This window comes from Tenrec ecaudatus, chromosome 18 (assembly GCF_050624435.1).
Source record: "Tenrec ecaudatus isolate mTenEca1 chromosome 18, mTenEca1.hap1, whole genome shotgun sequence".
Classification (NCBI taxonomy): Eukaryota; Metazoa; Chordata; class Mammalia; order Afrosoricida; family Tenrecidae; genus Tenrec; species Tenrec ecaudatus.
In genome coordinates this window covers 60,233,212-60,251,738 of record NC_134547.1, presented here as the reverse complement: position 1 = coordinate 60,251,738, position 18,527 = coordinate 60,233,212, and the positions used below count along the sequence as shown (strand labels likewise).

The window sequence follows — 18,527 nt, the reverse complement described above, 5'->3', positions numbered from 1 at the left end:
GACCCAGGCCACAGGCACGGGGACCACGTGGCGGGCATGGCTTCCTGCCCGACAGAGAGCTCTCCCTCCAGCCAGGGGGTTAACAAGGCAGCCTCTCAGCCTGGACACAGAAAGCCGGCTTGTGTTAACGTTGCTTGCCTGGGTCTGGTGTGTTTACTTTCTGAGGCTCCCAGATAAAAGGGCCTTTATTTCAATGGGCTCCATGACGCTGACAGCGAAGCCATGCAATGGGTCCGGCTGTAACTTCTGGAAGTTGGGGGCGGGGGCTGGAGGAGGGGGCTGCTTTGGCTTCTTGGGAGAATTCTTTGAGGTTCTGGCTTGGGCATGATCTGCCTGAGGTGCAGGCTGACGGAAAGCAGCCCGGAGCGCTTTTCGGAGACTATTAAAGCCCAGGCCTGGCATCTGGGGCCAATCAAGAAAACAGGAGTTGCTGAAGCAACGGCAACGCAACAAGAGACAAAGGCTCCCTTTTGGAGGCCCCACCTCCACCACCACAGTCTCCCCGGGGTGGGCACCCAGCACAGCCCCAGCCCCAGAACCACACTCTGCCTCAGAGTGGAGCCACAGCACAGGGAGCCAAAAGTTAAATCGCAGAAAAAGCCATTCACCCTCACTAATCCATCTCTTAACACATCTCATGTGAAGCTGGATGAATGCTTGATAAAGTGGAAACTCAAGAGAGAGGCCATAGAAAAACCAACTCACTGCCATCGAGTCAGTGCCGGCTCATAGTGACTCTCTCTATAGGACAGGGCAGAACTGCTCCGGTGGGTTTTTGAGACTATAACTTTTTTTAAAAAATCATTTTATTGGGGGCTCTTACAATTCTTATCACAATCCATACGTACATCCATTGTGTCAAGAACATATGTACAAAAAAAAAAAGAACATATGTACATTTGTTGCCCTCATCATTCTCAAAACATTTGCCTTCTACTTGAGCCCTTAATATCTGCTGCTCATTTTCCCTTCCCTCCCCACTCCCCTCTACCTCATGAACCCTTCATCATTCATAAATTATTATTATTTTGTCATATCTTACACTGTCTGACGTCTCCCCCTGCCCTCTTCTCTGCTGTCCCTCCCCGAGGGAGGAGGCTATACGTAGATTCCTGTAATCAGTTCCCCCTTTCTACCCCACATTCTCTCCACCCTCCAGGCATTGCCACTCTCACCATTGGTTCTGGAGGAGTCACCTGTCCTGGATTCCCTGTGTTTCCAGTTGCTATCTGTACCTATGTACATCCTCTGGTCTAGGCAGATTTGCAAGGCAGAATTGGGATCATGATAGTGGGGGGGAGGAAGCATTTAAGAACTAGAGGAAAGCTGTATGTTTCATCATTGCTTCTCTGCACCCTGACTGGTGAGACTGTAACTCTGCGGGAGTAAAAAGCCTTGTCTGTCTCCCACAGGCCAGAAAGCGGGGAATAGAAGGGTCGCTGGTCACTTGTGTCAAATCTTGACATCAAGCGAGTGGCGGATGAGAGCTGACCACTGAAGTTGGCAATTCGGAGGCACTGGTGGTCTTACCCTCATATCGGGCTGGGCAGGCAAATGCCCATTTGGAGTAGATAAATTAGAATAAGAGGCCACTCACCCACCCCATGTCCAGGCAGCACTGGTCACAACAGCCGAAAGGTAGAAACCATCAAAACACCCATCAGCAGAGGAACAGAGAACAAAATGTGCTCTATCCAGACAGCAGAATCTGCATAGCAGGCCTGAAATGAAGTCCCTGAAGTCTCGACACCTGCCACAACAGGGGCGAACCTGGGAAGCATTAGCTGAATGGATGGAGTCAATCGCCAAAGGTCCAATACTGTATGAGTTCACCCATTACAGGTAATAAGCAAGTATATAGAAACCAAAGGTTACTCACGGTTACCAGGGGTGGAATTGAGGGTAGGTAGGGGAGTTTTTGCTTGGGGGCTGTCGAGTCTATGGTGGTACAATGTTTTGGATGAGGGCCGCCATAATGGCAGTACAACATGAAAATGAAACGACGTCATCATGTTGGAATCGCGAGGGTTGCCATGTGGGCAGATGGTCTGGCATGTATGTTTTCATCACAACTTGGAAAGAAGATGACGACACTGCTATTTGCTGAAAGACCGGCAGATCTTAAAAAGATGGACCACACCCAGTAGCAGAGAGGAGGCGGGGAAGCAGGAACTCGGTCTTACTCCAAGCCCCAGGCAGAGTGCATGAGAAGTCAAAACATGTCTGCCCTTGAACTTGAAAACCCATGCATACGTTCGCACGCACCCTAAACACAACAACAACAACATGAAAACCCAGACAGGAGCACAAGGTATTTTTACAAGGATTTACTACTGCGTGTTGCTCATAATCATGATAAAGGTAGAATCAGCTGGGGGAGCCTGACATCAAGGAGCTCAAGAAGGAAGAGCACGTTTTGAAACTGACTGTGGTAGCAATTACACAATACTGCATGATGTGATTGAACTAGGGAATGACACAATATCTACATTAGCTCCCAATAAAATGGTTTTGAAAAAATAAAAGTAGCAATAACAACCAAGAGAGATTGGTTAAATGACTTATGGCACACCACACCCTAGGCAATAAAACAATATGGCAGCCATTAAAAACAGCCTTGTTTATTGGTGTGGGAAAGACAGGGCAAAAAACAATATGCATAGTGATCTTTCATTCTGGGAGAAATTAAGGCATACAGGCACACATGCTTTGTGTGTATATGGCAAACACACACACACACGCCTTACTGGACAGGTAACATTAACAGGATTAAAACAGTGCCGTGGAGTCGGTGCCGACTCACACTAACCCTGGAGGACCGAGTAGAACTGCCCCTGTGGTCTTCTGAGATGGTAGCTCTTTTCTCGAGTAGAAAGCCTCATCACTCTGCCTTGGAGCGGCTGGTGGTTTCAAACTGCTGACCTGGTTAGCAGCCCAACTGAGAACCTACTAACCCACCAGGACTCCAGTAATAAAAGTCAGTAATAATGAAAACTGAAATTAGCAGTACAGTGCTTACCCAGCAGTGTTAATATGGCTCCATCAAAGCCCTGGCTAAATTTCAGCTCTGCCAATCCCAACTGCATGATCTTGACATGCTACTGGCTTGTTTCCTCCATGGGGAAGACAATATGATCTACCTCAGACATATAAGCCTAGACTAAGCCCATTGCCAGTGAGTACATTGGAACCTAGAGACTAGAAGACAGGGCAGAACCACCCACAGGGTTTCCAAGGATACACATCGTCAAAGAGCAGACTCCTTCCTACGTCTTTCTCCCACAAAGCAGCCGGTATTCAAACTGCCAACCTTCTGGTTAGCAGTCAAGTACTTAACCATTGTATCAGCAGGTCTCCTCTCAGAGGTATAGGATGGTGATTAAATAAGTTGAAATATTAGATACAAAATTCAGAATAATGCCTCATATATACTAAGCACTCACTGATTCTTATCACCTTTTTAAACAATAAGAATGAGATAATCCTAATAGTTGTAGTAATAATCAGGGAAAATGTTCATTAAAAATTTAATTTGGGGAGTATATATTGCTTTTATGATGAAAAGAAAATATACATGATTCTTCCACGCTGGGGAACAAGTCCTCAGGATCTAATATCACTGTGTGTCTTCCATCAGGTTTACAGTGGGTCTGAGAAAGACGAGGCTCTCTGCTCCCACAGAGTTAGTCTCAGAAACTCAAGGGAGCAGTTCTGCCCTGTCTTACAGGGTCACTATGAGTCAGAATTGACCCCACACAAAAACCAAGCTCACTGTCCTGTGGGTTTTCTGAGACTGTAACTATTTATGGGAGTCAGAACTGACTCAATGACCGCGAATTTGGTTTTCTGGGAGTGGCTGACCAGCTTCATAAAAAGACCTACCATGCTCTGCAATATTGATTGGTTTGGTCCTTTCTACTTTCAGGCCCATTCAAGGTACTGGAGTTTGTAGCTCTGTCTTTAACAACACCTCCCTCCTAGCTCCCTGTGGCTCAGCTGCTAACCAAAAGGCTGGCAGTTCCAGCCCAGAAGTCACCCCACGGGGAAAAAGTATGACTACCTGTTTCTGTACCGATGTACAACCTGGCAACCTGGTGAGACAGCTCTCCTCCTCTGCGGTTGCCAGGGAGTTCCTAGTGACGCCCATCAGCGGTTCTTTTGTTTTGCTGTTTTGTTAGTCTGCCAGTGTTCAGGACTGCAATGTATACCTTCAGATCTGGCCCTTTCCCTCCTTCCCCTCAAGTAAACAAATGCCGATTTTTTCTTTTTTTGAAAATGGTTTTTGATTAAAGAGCGAAATGTTCTTTTTCTTTTCCTCTGACAAATTCAACAGTTTTATTAATTCTCTTTCGGTTGAAAAGCTGGGGAAAAAACAGTGCTGTGCTTACTTGAAAATAAATGCACACTTGTCTGTCAGGCCTGCCCTGGGGGCCCACAGCCCACCCACCAGAACACTCTCCTATGGAAGGCTGAGGGAGGGGAGCGGGCTCTCCTCCTGACTGGCCTACCTGTTCTCGGGATGTAAAATGTGGTAACCACCTTCCACTCATGAGATGTTTCAATAAATAAAGAGCTGTTTTCTCTCGCTCTTTCTCCTCTCTCTCCCCCTCGCAAAGTGGGTAACCACATGGGGAAAGAAAGGAGGCATACACTGAAAATGAGGAGCATTGGGCTTTTCCAAGGAGGCTCCATTTTCCACAGGGGTGTAGACAAGACAATTCTCACACCACTTTCTGTTTATGGGAGAACTGAGGAACGTAATAAATACTCGTACGTGGGCAATATTGAGCCAGGGTTCTCGAATGGAAGTGGAGACAGTTATGAAGTACCCTGTAGGGCCAAATTAGCATTGGAGGCATCAGTATGAACTCCTGGTGTTTAATACAGGAATCAGGATCCCATATACCTTATTATTTTCATTATTAGCAAACAGTCCGATGCCCTTGGTCAGCCACGAGCACCTCACCTTCATAGCCCATCTACTCACTTGGTGTGCGTGACAGAACCATAGAAAGAAAAACCATGTATAGCTCATTCCTGCACCTCAAATAGAGTAAACGGTAAAGTAAAATATACCGAAGTAATAAAAGTTGGGTGAAAGAGATCTTTGTTTTCTTCTTGTAGCTTCTCTCTGATTTTGCAATTATTGAATATGACTTTTTTCAAAGATAAACAAAATCTACCTCAAGTAACATTTCCTTCCTTGAAAATAGGACAATCTGGTAGTGCCCAGGTCTGTGGTTTGAATGAAGGCAGCTGCAGGAGAGAGAGCCACTAACGAAAGTTAAGTCATGGGCTTTGCTTGCTACTGGTTTGCCAAGAAATTAAGATAATGTCAGTGGGGTAGGTACAGATAAAACTTATGCTGATTCCCCTCCAGATTCCTTAGCCCTCAAACCTAAACAGTGGTCTGAGGGGCTTAAAGAAAAAAGGAGGAAAGTGAAACTGAAGTGGACTTGGAGTCTTGGGACAAACAAGTTCACTTCAAACAATAACACACACACACAAAAAAAAACTTATGCTGATTCATAGTAAAACTGAATGATGGGTATTATGTGGGAAAATTCTCCTAGTAAAAAGGTTTAATAATCGTTTTAATTTTTTATTTTAAAGATACTCAGTCTTAAAAACTGACTCCCAAATGTAAAAAAAAAAAAAAAAAACCTTAATAGAAAAAAAACAAACTGACTCCCACAAGGAGAAGATTAGCTATTCATAAAGAGCCACACCAGCACTTACGATCAAGTCCTCTTTGCGGCTATTGCCAGATCAACGTACCTATGCAGTCAGCCACGGCTGACCGCTGGGCAACTGCAGGCCTCACAACACCTTCATCACTGCACTGCTCTGCCAGGGAGGGCTAAAACCAGTCAACTTCCAAGTAGAAGCCAGGGAATACAGGGGTGTGAATGAAAGTTGGAACTATGTCTGGTGGAGACAAGGCAGCAGCCCGGTAAGGCAACCAGCACCCTTGGGCTCCTTTTCCAGGAAAGCTGCTGCAGGAAGACTGGCCACAATACAATGAGCCATCAAATACACTGTGCCCCATTCCCCGACATGACAGCAGGCACACTCAGTCCCTACTCTGGAAGCATTTCCAGACGAGCAGCTCCACACAGAGAGCAAATGCCCAAACCGTGGTGCTGAAATGCCCCTCTCCTCCACAACCTCCAGAGCTGTGCATCTGTCCAATCGCAGAATGAAGTTTTCTCTTGGAAGAACATCTGGGCTATCTCCTACTTGGGCAAGAAGCTCCACATTTGGAAAGAGGGTTACTGGGTCCAACTCTGGAGTTCCAGTTTTGGGGAAGGAAAGATTTCAGAACAGCAGAGGAGACAGAAAGACGCTGACTACCACAACGTACCTAGTATTCAGGTGTGTCAGGTATTGTTGTTAGCACATGTAAACCTCAAAAAAACATTTTTAAGGATCAGGAAATAAAAACACACAGGGAAAGGGACAGTACAATGTCACAAAGCTGGTTGAATTAGGATTTAAACACACGTGGTATCATTCTGAATCTCAACCATTTCTCTAGATGACAGAAGTGCAATCAGCAGACAGGACCTTGCTTGAAGCAGAAGGCCTCGTGAAACAAAGTCAGACTATTAAATGGCAGGCTGTGCCAGTATCATTCCAGAGCAGCGGTTCTCTACCTGGGGGTCGAACGACCCTTGCAACCAAGACACCACTTCTCTCTCCGTCTCCAGGCAGGTTCGTCACATGCAGATAAACCCACATCCGAGTACCAGGAGCGAAGACTGTGACCCATGCGACACCAGGCTTGAAGACAACATTGCATTGACTTGTCATTAGAAATAAATATTTCACAATATAGAATGACATATTGTTTTTGTGATGAATCACTATGCTTTAATTATGTTCAATCTGTAACAATGAAAATACATCCTGTATATAAGATATCGACATGACAATTCATAACAGTAGCAAAATTACAGTTATGAAGTAGCAACAAAATAATCTTATGGTTGGGGGTCACCACAGCCTGAGGAACTGTATGAAAGGCATCAGGCATTAGGCAGTAGGCAGGTTGAGAAGCACTGTTCTAAAGGATCTGTCTTGCTGGTGTCTCACTGCCATCCGGTTCTGGTCTGATGGGTCTCACTGCTCAATCCAGAAAATACGGCAAAATGGATAAGTAAATCCAACAGTTGCTCTTAGAAAAACAAATCAAAAACCCAAAATTAAAAGAACATTATGCTAGCCAAGAAAAAAAAACTGGAGAAAAACAAATACCAAAAAACTTAAGTGAGAAAAACTATAAACATTTTCAAATAAGAACACAATTTACAGTTCTTATACTAATAAATTTTTAAATCTCGTGTTTCTGAGAAAATTGCCTCATGAATTAAAAATAATAACTCAAGATGAATCAGAAAAGCTGAACAAACCAATAATTATGGAGGAGAAAACTGAAGAAGTCATCCAAGAATGATTTCAAAGAAAGATGCCAGACCCTGTCGGTTTTATGGGTGAGCTCTTTCCTGCATTCCTGGAACAGATAATTCCCATGTTATAGCGTATACTCCAGAAGTTGAAAAGAGCTTTAACGTACTTTATAAAATTAGCCTAGCCTCAATTCCAAAACTGACAAAAATAGTACTAAACTACAGACCAGTTTCACTGAATATAGATGGTAAAACCCCGAAAATATTAACAAGTGATTCTAGCAAAATTTTCAAGGAATAAGAGCTACTGTGAGCAATTATAGGCTCAAAATTCGATACACTTCAGAAATTCTAAGATTGCTACTCTTGGGAAATTAATATAATAAACAGCAAGAAGAAGAAAAATCTACAAATTATCCCAGTGGTTGCTTAAAAGTCTTTGAATAAAAATTCAGTATCCTGATTTTTTTTTAATCCACAAAGATTTACAGCCTATGAATCAGAATCAACTTAAAGGAACAGATTTTTTTGTTCTTCCGACAGCATTAGGATCAAAACACCAATGGGTGTTTTTTTTAACTAGGTGGGGATTGGGGAGAACTTGACAAAATAAAGTCTGTGGATGGTCTAAGAGACAAGAATAAACAGGATTTGGGGGTGGGGTGGGGAATGATTGTCAGACACTAAAATATTATTATAAAGTTACAATACTAGAATATCACCATCTGAAAAGGATGATATAATGGTGAAAGCCAAAGCCCGAAACAGAAACAAATCTACTCGTAATGGAGCAGGAGCAGCCGCTTAACTATTTGGGGAGGAACTAATTTAGAGCCCTACACACAAAAGTGAATTTGTGATTCATGAATTGTGTGATAAAACAGAATCACCATGATCCCCTCACAGAGGGTTCTAGTGGAGGAGATGAGTCAGTCAGGGTGCGACGTAGCATCGATGAAGAATACAGCTTTCCTCTAGTTCCTAAATGCTTCCTCCCTGCCCCCCCTACTACCATGATCCGAATTCTACCTTGCAAGTCTGGATAGGGCAGAGGTTGTACACTGGTGCATATAGGAGCTGGAGGCACAGGGAATCCAGGGTGGATGATACCTTCAGGACCGGGGTGTGAGGGGCGATACTGGGAGAGTAGAGGGAGAGTGGGTTGGAAAGGGGGAACCGATTTCAAGGATCTACATGTGACCTCCTCCCTGGGGGACGGACAACAGAGAAGGGGGTGAAGGGAGACACCGGATAGGGCAAGATATGACAAAATAATCATTTATAAATTATCAAGGGTTCATGAGGGAGGGGGAGCGGGGAGGGAGGGGAAAAAAGAGGACCTGATGCAAGGGGCTTAAGTGGAGAGCAAATGCTTCGAAAATGATTAGGGCAAAGAATGTACAGATGTGCTTTATACAATTGATGTATGTATATGTATGGATTGTGATAAGAGTTGTATGAGCCCCTAATGTTTAAAAAAAAAACCAGAATCACCATGAACTAGAAAAATGTTGTGATGACAGGCTTTGGGACCCATCTCTGAGTGGGAAAAAGCATTTTTAAAAGGATGGCAATAGAAAGGGTGATGGATCTGAATACAACATGTTTTTTAAAGCATCTCAATGGGAGGAAAAAAAAGTCCAATGTTTAAAAATTATATTAAGATGCTAAAACACTGGGAAAATACTTGCAAATGTCAAGACTCGTGAAGAGCTTTTTCAAAGGCAAAGGAGAAGTATTCGCCCTTCACCCTGAAAACGGGCAGAAGACAATAATGCCGGCTGTCGTCGAGCAGATTCCAGCTCACAGAGACAGGGCAGAGCTGGCCCTCAGGTCTGCAAGACTAGCATGTTCACACGGGCTGGTGGGCTCAAGCTGTGCCACCAGGGTTCCCTAAAGGACATCAATCGGGCATTTTAAAAGCATTCACTCTTTGCCGAATCACGGCACGGCACAAGGAAAGGCCGGGAAGAGGTGGAGGTGGAGGTGAGGGGTGGGGGTCTGTAGAGACATCACAAGCAAAAGCTGTTGGGGGGGGGGGAGGACGGCTTGCCTGCCCTCCTGGCTCAAACCAACCAGCTGGAAAAATAGTGCTTTTGTGACAAAATGTGAAGCTGAATAAGAATTGGGTATTAGATGGCAATAAGGAATTTGTGATAATATTGCTAGGTGTGATCATGTTATGGTTAATTATGAAAGAAAAAGTTCTTTTTAAAATTGGGATGCACACTGAACAATCTAGGGTAAAAAGTCAGGCGTGTGTATTTTTAAATGCTACCCAAAAAATGTAGCTGAAGCAAATCTGGCATATTGTTAATAATTATCAAATAGGCCAAAATTCAGTTACTAATGGGTCACTGAATTGGGTGTTTTGTTTGTTTGGGTTTTTTGTTTGTTTGGTTTTCTGAAAAGGCCAAATAAGTTTAGGAAGTTATGATTTATTCCATAACTTATAAACGTAAACGTTTATCACATTTAAGACAGAGAAATACTAAAAATACTGCAATGTTCAAGCCTTGAATTTTTGCCATGACCATATGATAAACTACTACTAGACAGCCATTAAGAATTAAATTTTAGAATAAAGACATTTTTGGTACATTTTAAAGAAAAAAAGCTTATTGCAAAAGAACACTTTCAAGCACAATCGCAATTTTATCTCAGGGAAGTCTTAAACACTGATGTAGGATGGGGTTTCAAAAGTTCATGGAAAATTAGAATCAAAAGAAAATGTGATTTTTCCAGGAGTTTTTTTTAAGCCTTCTTGTTTATATGCACACGGGGGACAAGGAAATGCAAGAGTAGACGTCCAGATGTTAACAGTAACTCTGCAGCGGCCCTGGCGGTGGGGGTGCAGTGGAGAAAGTGGCCCGCGGCCCGGTGAAAGGCTGCCCACTAGTCACCCCAAAAGGAAAGATGTGTGTGCTTCCATAAAGACCCCAGACATGGAAACCCCAGGGACAGGCCCACTCTGTCCTCCAGGGTCACTGAGAGTCAGAATCAACTTGACAGCAATGGGTCTCATTTGGGGACCCATGTGCTCTCCTGCAATTTCCAAGTTTTCAGCAATAACTTCTATAATCCAAAGAGAAAAGGCACTGCAGCCTGGAAATATGGAGGAGAAAGAGGGTACACTCATGTCAGCCGCAGAGTCTTGCTCAGGGAGTTCTGACAGATTTGTCTCCAAATTACAGCAGACATTAAAATTCTATTCAGAACAAATTATGGAACAGGCAGGGTACGGGGTGGGAAACTGAACAACTCCCCCTACGTAGGACACGCGCGAGGGAGAATTCCCTGCAGAACGAAGATGGAGGCCAGACTCTGGGCGTCCGAGGGCGCCCCTGCCCCTGATGCTCTCTGCAACAGAAGGGAGAGTGTTGCGTTCTCTGGGGCTGACATGCTCCAACCGCCACCACCCCCACGCCCCATCTCCCCAGCTAAATCCACTTTCAGAAAACATTTGCTAGACAGCAGACATCAAGAGAAAAAGGAGCCTTTCTTTCTGCGGCACTCACTCGTCACATATGGTGCTGCTCTGAATAGATGCTTTGTGAGAGAGGCTCCAAATACCACAGCCACGGGTTATGCCACTGACCACAAACAGCAGTGAAGAGATGCGAGCGAGCCTGAATAGCGAACACATGCCAACACCCAGGAGATGTTTACTGAGTGCCTAGTAAGCATTGGACGCAACTTGTAATGCCATCCCCAAACACGCACACACGTACACACAGTGCGCCTTTGTTCTGTCCTGGGGCCTCGAAGAAGGAAGACAATGACCGAGGCTGGAGACTTTTGACAGCTTCAGTCTCTAGACCGCAAAGCTCCTGAGATGGGAAGGGCAGAGGCAGAGGCAAAGATCCTGAGGAAGGAGCAACGGGTGCCCGTCACCACCCGCCCCCCACGCTCACCCCAGACTCCACAGCGGGCATCAAAGGGGAGTGAGCCCATCGCAGCCCCTCTCCCTAGAGGAAACTGCATGTCCAGCTCTCTGCACGGCTGAGAGAACTGCCTGCCTTCATAACCTCCCCCAAGTCCACAAATACCCCTTCCTCACACGTACTTTTGCCCCCATTGTTCTTCAGGACGCTGGAGAGGCTGACAGAGGCGGTGCCCAGTAGTTCATTTCTCAAGGTGTGGCAGCTCCAGACCTTCAAATCTAAATGACTCTGGGCCGTTACATTCCTGGAAAACAAGCACTCGATTCACTACCAAGCAGATGAGGACAAATGGAACTAGACTGCTGACATGGTAGGGGAAGGGGCTGGGGGGTGGGGGGTTTCAAAAGACATGCATATAGACCTCATGACCTCCCCCCCTCCCCAAAGCAGATCCTGTAAGCCTCGAGCTAACAATGAGCGCTCTATGAGCTCGAGGCTGTGGGAACACCTGAAGAGAGGGGCTTTGGGTACCAAAGACAGATAAATGTGAGGCTTCAGGAAGACCTGCAACTCCCACCCCCAGATTACTGCCAGCGAAAAGAAGGACTTCCTCTTACAAGATGATGATCTCATTCCACAGGAGCTCAGAGCTCCCGACCCGTTTCCCAGTCTTCTTGGTCTCGCTGGGAAGTCCATCCACTGCCACTTCCACAAAGGAGTTAATTCGAGGCTGCCGATTATGGACCTTGGGCTTTGCTGACACCACTGACCAAGAGAAAGAGAAAAGGTCCAAGATGAGTCACAGGACTCCCATGTTTCCCGTGGTCCATGCACTCGCTCTGTCCACGGCTGCTGCTCCTTTAAAATTACACACAATTGGGGAGTTTTCCTTCACTTAAGGTATTTTCCACAAGACAAAAGTAAGAGTATATTAAAAAATAGAAACTAAAAAAGAGAGAGAAACCACTCCCAATCTGAAAATACATTAAGATATAGTAAATCCCCCTTCTCCGCTTTTCCTCTTTGAACAATTCTTCTCCCTGAAAAATCACTTAAAATGGATGCCTGACAAGCGCATGGTCTGGAGGCGCCATCACTGAGTGAGCCCCACTTTTGTCCTTGGCTAACTTGATGACAGGTATTTGCATGGGTTTTGGAGTATTTTTCTAAGAACCAAACTCACCGCTGTCGGGTCAATTGCAACTCACAGCAACCCTATAGGACAGGGTAGAACTGCCCCTATGGATTTCTGAGACTGTAACTCTTTACCAGAGTAGAAAGCCTCATCTTTCTCCTGCTAAAGGATTTTTTCCCAAGTTTTTAAAATCGCCTAATTCCTTTCCAAAGAAGGTAAACCTACGTAGACTGTATTTTCTAAGTACATCCACTTCACCAAATAAGGCACAGTTCTGAGTACTGCGTTGGCTCACTCTTTGCAGGTATATATATACACAGTCTGTGTATCTATAGTATGAAGATGAAGCTAAGATTTAGTGAGTATGTACTATAGACACAAGAAGAGCTGCTGGTGTAGTGGGTTACACATTGAGTGACTAGCCACAAGTTCAGTGGTTTGAACCTGCCAGTCGCTACTTGAGACTGTCTACTCCTGTGAAGATGTATTGTCTTAGAAACCCCCAGGGGCAGTTCTGTCTGATCTATAGGGTCCTGCTTAGTTGGAACTGACTCAATGGCCATGAGCGTAGTTTTTTGTGTTTTTGCATTACAGGTGCAAAGCTAGGTACACATTCTCTGCTTGAATCCTCACAACAAACCAATAAGCTAGCCTGGCTCCACACCCATGACCATCTGCGTTTCCTCTTCTGCTCATACCGTTCCTGTGGCAACATTTCTGAAGTTCATCTGGCACCAGCAGACAGAGACTCAGGAGCAGAAATTAAGCAAGTGTCTGCCGGGGAATTAGACAAGCATCTTCTTGTAGTGTTTACATTATCCATAATAGGCCCTCTGGGTTGGCAGGATGAAATACATCTGGTGTTCTCCCATCCCATGCCCCTAATTTAGAAAGCATTTAGGGCATTATAGAGAGCATTACAAAGGGCCTGGGCTCCTTTCCGACAGGAAACCTTAGCAAACCTTAGGAGGTAACAGTCCTATGAGGATCAAAGGTCCAATTCACCAAACTTCTTCAAGGCCCAAAAGGAACAGTAGAAAGAAAAATCAAGAAGCAAATAAATGCAAAAAGCCATGGCTAAGACTTAGAAGCAAAGAGGCATGTTACTAGAAATAGAGGTTTGTGCCACTGGAAAGGGGCCCAGAGTAAGAGGAACAAGGAAATTCTGTGGCGTCCAAAGTTGACTGAGGCCACCTGGTGGTGGGAGAGCAGCTCTGCATGCAGGTTTGAGAAATCATGACAGCAATAGTGAAGTGGAGGGGAGGCATGGTGGTGCAGTGGTTACGCTATGAGCTGTGATCCACGAGGTCAGCAGTTCGGAACCTGCTGCAAGGGAGAAAAGCAGGGATTTCCACTCCTGCTACAGTCTCAGAAACTAGGGGGGACTGTTCTAGACACTAAGCATCAGCGTGACTCGATGGACAGTGAGCTTGGTTTGATAGATAGTATGCAAACAGAACAAGGGCATACTGCATGGTTTCCAATCAGGAAAGGTATGCAACAGGGTTGTAACCTCTCACCACACTTATTCAATCAGTATCTGAGCACACCATCACAGAGGCGGAATGATATGAAGAACGTGGCATCAGGTTTGGAGGATGACGCATTAACAACCTTCGATATACAGATGACACAGCTTGCTTGCTGAAAGTCAGGTGAGGAGCACTGAAAGCACTTGCTGATGACAATCCAGCATCGCAGCCTTCAGTACGGATTACAACTCAATGCCAAGAAGACCAAAATCCTCACAACTGGTAATAGCAATGATAAATGGAGAATAGATTGATGTTGTCAAGGCTTTATCTTGCTTGGATCCACAATCAATACTCATGGAAGCAGTAATCAAGAATTTTTTTTTTAAAAATCAACATGATTTAAGTTTTAATTTAAAAAAATCAAATAACACACTGCATTGAGTAAAAGTGCTGCACGAGACCTCTTTAAAATGTTGAAAGGACCAGGAGTGCGGAGGGAGGGTGGAGTGGAAAGGGGGAACCGATTACAAGGATCTACATATAACCTCCTCCCTGGGGGGCGGACAACAGAAAAATGGGTGAAGGGAGATGTCGGACAATGCAAGATATGACAAAATAATAAGTTATAAATTACCAAGGGTTCATGAGGGAGGGGGGAGGGGAAGGGGGGAAATGAGGAGCTGATGCCAGGGGCTTAAATGGAGAACAAACATTTTGAGAATGATGAGGGCAATGAATGTACAAATGTGCTTTACACAATGGATGGATGGATGGATGGATTGTGATAAGAGTTGTATGAGCCCCTAATAAAATGATTTTTTTTTTAATGTTGAAAAGGAAGGAGGTTACTTTGAGGCCCAAGGTGTGCCTGACCCAAGTAGTATTTTCAATTGCCTCACATGCAGGTGAAAAGTGGACAATGAATAAGGAAGATCAAGGCATTTGAATTACAGTGCTGTCGCAGAATACTGAACGTACCAGGGACTGCCAAAAGAACAAACAAATGGGAGTACAGCCAGACTGCTCCTTCGAGGCAAGGATGAGGAGGCGCCTCGCCTACTTTGGACATGTTGTCAGGAGAGACCAGTCCCTAGAGAAAGGCATCATGCTAGGAGGTAAAGTAGCAGGGCATCGAAAAAGAGGCAGACCCTCCAACCAGATGAGACCCTCCAACCAGATGAGACCCTCCAACCAGATGAGACCCTCCAACCAGATGAGACCCTCCAACCAGATGAGACCCTCCAACCAGATGGACTGACCCAGCGGCTGCATCGGTGAGCTTGGACAGAACAACCGTGAGGAAGGCGCAGGACCAGGCGGCGTTTGTCCTGTTGCACACAGAGTTGCTGTGAGTCAAACGGATGTGCTGGCATCTAACTAACAACACAGACCGTGTTGGGAACACTGGTAGGATAATGGATTACTTGTTGGGCTTCTAACCACAAGTTGAGCAGGTTGAAACCACCAGCAGGTTTTCTACTCCTGTAAACAGTTACAGTCTAAAAAACTCACAAGGGCAGTTCTACCCTGGTCTACAGGGTCATTATGAGTCAAAATCAACTAGATGGCAGTAAGTTTGGGGTTGTTGGGTTTTTTGCCATAGGGCTGTTCGGTTGAAATGGACACAATAACAATGAGGGTTTTTGTTTTGCTTTTTATGTTAAAATTTAGGTTTCTGTTAGTTGCCCTCAAGTTGATTCCTCTGACAGGGTGCAAGCTGTAACCCTTCGGTTAATGTCAGGTCTGCCCTATCTCTCCACCACAAAGGTATTTCTTCTTCTCTGTGCCGGAGTTGATCTATGGGATATTTTTTGAATGTTTCTTATCTTTCTTTTCTTTTTCTTTTTTATTATAAATAAATCACCTTTTGGGGGGCTCCTACAGCTCTTATAACAATCCATATATCTATTGTATCAAGTACATTTGTACACATGTTGCCTTCATCATTTTCAAATTATTTTCTTTCTGTTTGAGCCCTTCAAAGACAAACCAAAATAAAGGCGTTAACAAAAGAACATGTTCACCGTTAGGAGAAAAAGGAAAGTTGGTTCCCTATGCCTGGAGTCACACACGCCATAAGATTTAGCTGTTAAAGTCCCCAGACCTGGCGACATTCCCACTCGGCCGACACGGCACCACAGAGCAGCTCTGGGGACGCGGCACCACAGAGACGCCATATTGCCTCTCAGTAATTTCCAAAGAGCCCCCTGTTTGGCTGGGCTGTGTTCCTCACTGTTCTGTTTGTCTATGTCCGTCAGTGTGTCTTGAATTCAACACCAGATAAAATCGTGGGCTTATGTTTTAGGGCCTGGTTTATTAAAATAAATAATGCAGCTTAAAGTTCTAGGATCACACGATGGAAAGGCACAAGGGGTCTGAAGCCTCAAGCAGAGGGGACAGCCCAGAGACCTCTCCTCATGCCGAACAAGCTTCAGACGGGATGCTCAGGAAGATGACTCACCAACTATATTGAAATGCTATCTCTCACCCTCTACCTGGAGGAAAATTGCCTGGATGGTATTAGTGAAGCCCTGCCAATTTAAATGCATATTTGACAAGATGCCATTCTATTAATAAGCCAGCTCCTTTGTTACTAATCAGAAAATTCGCACTAAGGAATTGCAACAGAGAAACCTTTAGAAGCCAGCATGTGCCCCCGGATAAAACAGCCCCCAAACAGGGACCTCAGCTATCCCCAGGTTCCACAAGAAGGCTTCTATTTGGATCCATGCTAGCCAATGATCAGGGGGGGTCCTGAAGGGTGCAGTTTTGATCTGCACCCAACCTGCTAGCAGTTCACCCGAGAGCATCTTCCTCTGGTAAAAGCTAGAATGAGCAGACATGAAACACCCAAAAATAAGGAAAGCATTTCAGAATTTTTAAAAAAAATCAATAACTCACTAGGAAACAGGTAAGGGATATGCACAGCAATTCACAGAAAACCAAACATAAGATGCCCCTCAACAAAGGATAATCAAAACAACTATATATATGCATATGTATATATATATATATATATATACATATATACACACACACAGTGCTATTAAGTAGACTCAGACTCAAGAGCAATATTATAAGACAGAGCAGAACTAATGCTTTGGGTTTCTAAGACTATAAATCTTTACAGACGCTGACAGCCTCTTCTTTCTCCCTCAGAGTGGCTGGTGGGTGTGAACCACCAACCTTGTGACTAGCAGCCTAGCATTTAATTCACTCCATCCATAAGATGCTACCCACTACTCCCTTCAGGATACTAAGCATCACTTAAAAGAGAAATGCAAAATAAAACTACATTGAAACAATCATCTTTTACCCACCATACTGGCAAAGACAGGTTTTGGTTTGTTTAAAAATAAAATCCAACAGCACACAGTGTTGGGAAGTCTAGGGAAACAGAGCATCACCACCATCACTACCACCGCCACACCACTGCCAAAGGAGGGGATGCCCCGGCAAGACCTCACACCTGCACCAGCACTTCCACTTGCCAGGACTTTCCCAAGGAGTAATCACAAACTCCCATAGGCACGGCCTACCTTGGTGGATCATCAAGACTCTTCTCTGCTCTGTCCCAACCTCCCAACTGTCCTTAAAGGACTCAGTGAGACATTTCTGCACATCCATTCAATGGAATGCCATGCAGACAGATCAGAGAAAGAAAAAGAATTAAAGAGAAGAAAAGGAGGCTCTTTTGTACTTTGTAAAATGATCGAGACAATAAATGTCTATGGCTTAAGTTTCAGCCACGCAATAGTCAAGTCTGTAAGGGTAATGCCTTACAGATCAGTCAGGCATATGAGGTACTCATACCTGAGAATGATTAACCACTTGAGCAACAGGTGTCCCAGGACAAAGCTCTGGGGGTTAGCAGAGGAGGAGGAACGAGCCACGGACACAGGGAGGAAGTGAGATAAGTGAGTTACCTGGTGGGAATTTCAATCAATGAGGATGCATATGAATTATTGAATCAGATACTGATCTGCCCTGTAAACCTTCACTGAATTCACAGTAAAAGGAGTAAAAATGATAAAATAAGAATCAAAAGAAGGAAGTGTAAAGAACTAGATAGAAGTTATCTCGAGAAACAATAGCTTCACATTTGGGCATTTTTGTTTAATAAAGGTTTCTATGATTGCAAATAATACTAAAGGAAGGGGCACAGCAGTCTACAACAAACTGTCTATTGTGTGACTTTGGTATCTGTGCATGAGTGCTGGGACATACACTTATGAAACACACACCACTGGCTTCCTCTAAGGGGGGACCTTGGGGACTGGAAGCAAAGAGAGACATTCAAATGGTCTGACTCTAGGAAGTCCCATACGTACTCGAGTATAAGCGGACTCGAATATCAGCCGAGGCACCTAATTTTACTGCCAAAACTGCATTAAAAAGTGTGCTGAAAAACTAGGCATACACACGAATATATACGGTAGGTAAAACGTTTGTATTCTTCATTTGCATTCCAGAAATAATCATGAGGAAATAAAACATGTTAGGAGGTAGAACTCTGCCTCCAAGTGGTCAGGTTTAAAGGCCCAGGGTTGGACCCCAAGGGCTGGCCCCCAAGCCCTGGGCTCTGCTGTCGACCAAAGGTTTCCGGAAACCACCAGCCTTCACT

At 44.6% G+C, this 18,527-nt stretch overlaps 1 protein-coding gene across 2 annotated transcripts in view; it reads right to left on the bottom strand.

Annotated features, from left to right (window-relative positions):
* The window catches only part of WWP2 (WW domain containing E3 ubiquitin protein ligase 2), a 160,755-nt gene that overhangs the window by 117,585 nt on the left and 24,643 nt on the right, over positions 1–18,527 (bottom strand). The window contains exons 3-4 of one of the 2 annotated variants that reach the window (XM_075536268.1): positions 11,911–12,058; positions 11,476–11,597 (exon numbers count right to left, since the gene is read on the bottom strand). The exons of the other annotated variant lie outside the window; for it this stretch is intronic. Of the exons in view, the coding sequence (XP_075392383.1) occupies positions 11,476–11,597; positions 11,911–12,058 (270 nt within the window). The remainder of the gene's footprint in view (positions 1–11,475; positions 11,598–11,910; positions 12,059–18,527) is intronic. 2 annotated transcript variants of the gene reach the window in all.